The 5,562-nt window shown below is 37.6% G+C and overlaps 1 protein-coding gene across 1 annotated transcript; it reads right to left on the bottom strand.

Annotated features, from left to right (window-relative positions):
• Positions 1 to 2,447: 2,447 nt before the first annotated feature.
• Positions 2,448 to 4,343, bottom strand: LOC134639496 (C-X-C motif chemokine 10-like). Its single transcript, XM_063490717.1, has 4 exons — positions 4,240 to 4,343; positions 3,630 to 3,747; positions 3,090 to 3,170; positions 2,448 to 2,767 (listed from the first exon to the last, which is right to left on the bottom strand). Exons 1-4 carry the CDS (start codon positions 4,301 to 4,303, stop codon positions 2,719 to 2,721), a joined length of 312 nt encoding a protein of 103 aa, XP_063346787.1. The 5' UTR covers positions 4,304 to 4,343; the 3' UTR covers positions 2,448 to 2,718.
• Positions 4,344 to 5,562: the final 1,219 nt, after the last annotated feature.

Below are 5,562 nucleotides of genomic sequence, written 5' to 3'. Positions count from 1 at the left end.
TAGGCACTAAATCAACATTATCCAGAACCAACAGTTTCTCTATTACTATCAATAACTTGCCGGTCTTCGTTTCTCCCTCTGTGAAAAGTTTTGGTGTCATCCTCGACAGTACTCTATCTTTGAATTCACACATTAATAATGTCACTCGGTCTGCATATTTTCAATTGCGCAACATTAATCGTCTCCTTCCTTTTCTCACCCCACATGCCACTGCTATTCTTGTCCATAGCCTTGTTACTTCCCGGATCGATTACTGTAATTCACTTCTTTTTGGTCTTACTCAAAAATCCATCCGCAAGCTCCAACGCGTCCAGACCTCTGCTGCCCGTATTATCACCAGGACCCCTTCTATCCACCACATCACTCCTGTCCTGCAGCAGCTTCATTGGCTCCCAGTCAAATGTCGTATCAATTTCAAAATACTCTTGTACACATTTAAGGCTATTCATCATCTCTCTCCTCCATATCTCTCTGATCTGGTTCAGATCACCACCCCATCTCGGTGTCTTAGATCTTCTTCTTCCCTTTCTCTCTCTGTCCCCTCCCCCCGTCTTGCCACCATGGGGAGCAGGGCTTTCAGCTGCTCTGCTCCTCGAATTCCCTTCCTCCATTTAAGAAATATCTCTTCCTTCTCTCTCTTTAAGTCCCAACTCAAAACTCACTTGTTCAAAATAGCTTATACCACATAACCTCTCCACTCTGCTATTTTAAATTTGTTTTATGTCTTATGCTTTTATGATTGTGTAAACTGCTTGCTTTTATGTTGCTTTTATTATTCTGCTGTGTACAGTGTCCTTGAGTGTTCTGAAAGGCGCTTTCAAATAAAATGTATTATTATTATTATTATTATTAATGCTGAAGGACGACATCAGTCATGACTGAAACTTTACTTTCACCACTATATGAGCTACCTGGATAATATCTGCCTCTCTTGAGGGGCTTTGAAAGTGACTTCTGTCTCTGTGCTGGGGATCAGCGTGTCTAATTTACATAAGCGGTTTTTGAATAACGACTGTGTAATAGCCCAAGCTATTTAAGAGTGGGTGGCTCTGCCTCACATGGTCGTCGCAAACACCAGCCAATCATGATTGGGATAAGTGCTTCTGAGGAATACACAGGGAAGCGCGTTCCATAGTGAGACATGGAATGAGAACTCTTCATTATTAGAAACTTTGGTTATGTGTGAAAGCAGAAAAGGTCTCATTTAATGCAGTGTTAAAAATTACATGTTAAGCAGGTCAGGAGTTCCACACACTTTCAAAGCAGATGACCAACTTTTATTTTCTAAATCTGAATTTTAAAAAATCCCTACACTGTTGTTTTAGTAGAGTGAAGTAAGAGGACAAAAACTGGGCATGCGTCTTCAGGCCACCAGCAGTCACCAACAAAGGTACTCTAGCTCTCAGGAGAGTTTTTAAAGAACCACATTTAAAACTGTTATCAATGGAGGTGGCATGCAGTTCTTCACCACACTGGTTTCCAGTCCAACAAGCGTCCACCGCAGGCAGGAGGAAGACCTCGGTCAGCTTCCTCTGATTGGAAAATTTTCAGCTGTGGTGAACAGCTCTTACCAAAACCAAACTTAGCCTCATGTTTGGCATTTAGGCTAAATTTAAATACCGATTCCTCTAACACAAACATACAATTCTGTAAAAGTGTTTTCAAAAGGGGGGATGTCATTTCTCGCAATGTTAATGTTAATTTACATTTATGTAAAGCCTGATTACGTTATAGCGAAATCTTCAGGCTTATTGCAGCTTATCCTTAGAAACACTTTTCAAGTCCCCAACTGTTTATTGGTGTAAAATTGATATAAAGCCATATAACTTAGGAGCTACAATTCTACCATGGTTGTAGTATGGATTTTCAACATACAGAAAGGACCACATAAAGATGAAAATCATCATGTCACATTTGACCTCTGACCTCTCCTTCAAGGTCAATAGATTTATCTGAAGGTCAAACTGTTTATATACAAAATACAATACTATTGCCTTAAAAGTAAATACTTCCCAGAGAATAATGTTGCAGTCTAAAAGTGCTTTGTGTTTTTATGTTTAAAGAAAACTTTAGAAAACTTTATTACCGAAATTATAATTTTAATGTAGTTAAAACACTCCAACAAAACAAAACCAGGATTTTAAACCTCCCACACAGTCCCGAACCCACCATCACCACCACCCCACACCCCCTGCAGGTAATAAAACTTCATTTTTTAAGTCTTTTTGTCAGTTCTTTATTGTTATCTTTTTTTTTTATATAAAAAAACAAAAATCCAAATTGCAACATAAATTGAAGTCATAGCACCCTAGTGCTAAAGTGACAAAAACATCCTAACCAACATGCTAAAATCATCCATTTTTAATCAAACAGTACAAATACATGTTTTTTAAGTAAGAAATGGTAACACTAACAGATACAAAAACATATAAAAGGTCAAATCTGTGCATCAATACTGCAGTATTTCGTTTTCTTCAATACATTCTTTAAAATGGTAAGCCAGCACATCAATACTATCAGGTATAAAAGATCACATTTAGATTATGGGATTTTGTATATGTTATATTTTTTTTCCCTTAAACACTAAACATAAATGAAACTGCAAAAAGGTTCAATACGAAACAAAAAGACAGTGACATAAAAATGGAAGGTGGGTCAGCCTTCCTCCGGTAATTCACAGCTTGATGACTGAAGGCGTCGATATGCCACGAAACGTGATCAGAAGCTGGAAACAGTGGTTGGCTCAGCAGTTGGGAGGCCATTTTTCCTGTAATCAAAACAAAAGGATGGAGTCAGAATAGCTGGAATAACCAACTCAGAAAGCAGTGACAGATACAGTAAACTAGTATGTGTGGCTGTCAGGGACAACTAATATGGTTTTCCTTTCTTTAGACACAATAAAATATACATAGGAGTGAAAAAAATACTCGTGTTTGTTTCCAGGTAGCTAAGATCGATAAATGTAGCATCAAAATTCATTGAAAACAGCAGCTCAGTTAAAAAGATGTTCTCAGCAAGTTAGGTAAACGTTATTTATGTCGGGTCTATTAAATGTGATTATATGTGTTGTAGGTGATAAAGCTTCTTACTTTTGCAGAGTGTTGAGAAGGCCTGGAAACCACTTGGCCTCTGGATCGATACAAATCCTGTTACCATTCCTCACGGTGATGCTGTGAAGAAATTAAAAATGGAGAAATGATCACATTGCACACACTTGATTAAACCTGACACAGACTTAAAAGTAAGAAATCGAAGCACAACTTTCCCTTTTGCTTTCAGTTTACAGGTCTGTGTACCAAAACGACACCAGACATCAGACCAATGTGAGTTATAATAGTGTTGCCAGGGGCTCTATTGAGTGTAAAAGCTTTAAAAATAGTGCAACATTTAACAAATATATACTGATTTGCTTTTTTGCCAGTGGAATTGACAGAAGGTTCAACTTCCTATTATAAATTTTCACTTCCTATTATAAAGACTTTTTAAGCTTCAGGAAAACATTAGATTAGCACAGTACATGTGAATTAAGCTAATACCAAAGAGTATTTCAAATTTATGCTCTTTTTAAATTTAGTCCGCGCCCCACTGAGAATCTGAACCCAGGCTCCAGATCAGTGGCAAGTACTCACATGATTTCAGTCCGGGGGCAGTGTCCTGAGGCAGGAGTCACCTCTATCTTGTTGACTGCTCTAGGAGGAATAGGATTCGCGACCGTCCGTCTACAACGGCAGGTGTTGAGGGCAAAACCTGTAAAAAAGGATTTAGTTATTATTTTAGTCTGTAGTAGATTAAACCAGTCTGACTTTGTTAAGGCTCAAAATTATATATCTATATATGTTTGTACAAATCTTGCAACTTTCAGTCCAATTTCAAAGTTTTTCAAACCAGTAAGATGCAGCTGAAAACCCCAGAGAAGCCAGTAAATGGATCTGTTGCTCAGTCAAACAGCGGTCTTTAAGGTCAGGTATTACCCTTGACACTCAAAATAAGTGTCATGGGTAATACCTACAACCTACTTAAAAAGCTTGTTTTTTTATTGTACTGTACTTTAACGCATTTTTAAAAAACAGAATAAATAAACTATAACATCAGGTGAACCAAGACAAGATAAAATACATTTAAAGACGATAAATATGAATAAAATAATGACCTCAAAATCAAATGGCATATTTTGGCTGCCCTCCTGTGAGATACCAAAATGTACAAATATTTGCAATTAAAGCAGTAATGTTTCCTTACCATGCAGAGATGCGATGCAACAGCAGAAAGTCAGAGCGACCAGCAGGAGCAGTGGCTTGTTCATCTTCGTGATGGTTGTTTTGATCTTTGAGGACCAGTGAGGATGCAAGAGTGAAAGTCTGAGAGTGAATGAAGTCGAGTGTGGGTTTATAAAGCTGAAAAAGAGGAAGTGGCGTTTTTTTTTTGTTTTTTTTTTGTAGTTTTTGCTGACTGAGCTAAATATGGCAAACACCCCATTTCATCACCACTTACAGTATAAAAAACTGAGTCATAAAATAAAATTATAAATATAATTTCATATTGTTATATAATAAACGTTTTATTATATTGTATTTAGGTTTATATCTAAATGTAAATGTAGTGTACAATTAATATTGGATTTCTTTGATTACTAGATGTCGGCTCCAAATTTAAGGCTGGAGGTACACTCAGACACCTCATCAGTCACACCTAATAGTGCTGGATTGGACATCCCTGAGATTTTGGTCCACATTGACACAATAGCATCACACAGTTGCTGCAGGTTTATCAGCTGCACAAGATCTACCATTCTTCCATATCCCAAAGGTGCTCTATTGGATTGAGATCAGGTGAGTGTAGAGGCCAGCTGAGTACATTGAACTCACTGTGATGTTCAAGAAACCCGTTTGAGATGATTTGAGCTTTGTGACATGCTGAGACAGAAGCAGCGATCAGAAGATGGGTGCAATGTGGTCATAAAGACATGGACATGGTCAGAAACAGCACTCATGTTATTTAAACTAAAAATAAATATCCCCTACACCATTAAACCATTACTACCAGCTTTGACTGTTGATACAGGCAGCATGGATTTGTGCTTTCAAGCAACATTTTCCAGTCTTCCATGATGTCAGGGAAGGTGTACAGCAATCCAAAAGAAACAACAGACAGAATCCAGGCAGGAAGACTCACAAGAAAGGGTTACAGACAATCAAAAGGGGAAGATGGCACTATTTATACTCTATACATACAGATAAATGAAACACAGGTGCACACAATGGACACAATCACAGGGGAGGGAAAAGTACACACAAAGCACAAGACACAAAGGAGTACCGAAATAAAACAGGGAGGAACTAATACAAAGGTTAAACACACACCTATATATTTACACTATGGGAAGCACTGGGGAAGGCTTGAAAACTTGTACTAGAAAGTCAAAAACTAAAAACATGAAATTAACTTAAGTTTCTCTCATGTGACTGGATAATTAGATGTTTGTGTTAATGAACAGGTGCACCTGATAAATAAAGTGTGTATTAGCAATTATATTAGCAAATATCCTTTGAAGTTATTCTGGAA

The sequence above is a fragment of the Pelmatolapia mariae genome, linkage group LG12, assembly GCF_036321145.2.
Source record: "Pelmatolapia mariae isolate MD_Pm_ZW linkage group LG12, Pm_UMD_F_2, whole genome shotgun sequence".
NCBI lineage: Eukaryota > Metazoa > Chordata > Actinopteri > Cichliformes > Cichlidae > Pelmatolapia > Pelmatolapia mariae.
This window is presented reverse-complemented; position numbering and strand designations above follow the sequence as displayed.

Coding starts and splice junctions, on each gene's coding strand:
- LOC134639496 (XM_063490717.1), bottom strand. CDS start 4,303: ATGAACAAGCCACTGCTCCTGCTGGTCGCTCTGACTTTCTGCTGTTGC. Junction 3,748..4,239: donor TTGCATCGCATCTCTGCATG/GTAAGGAAACAT, acceptor CCTTTTTTACAG/GTTTTGCCCTCAACACCTGC. Junction 3,171..3,629: donor TGCCCCCGGACTGAAATCAT/GTGAGTACTTGC, acceptor ATTTCTTCACAG/CATCACCGTGAGGAATGGTA.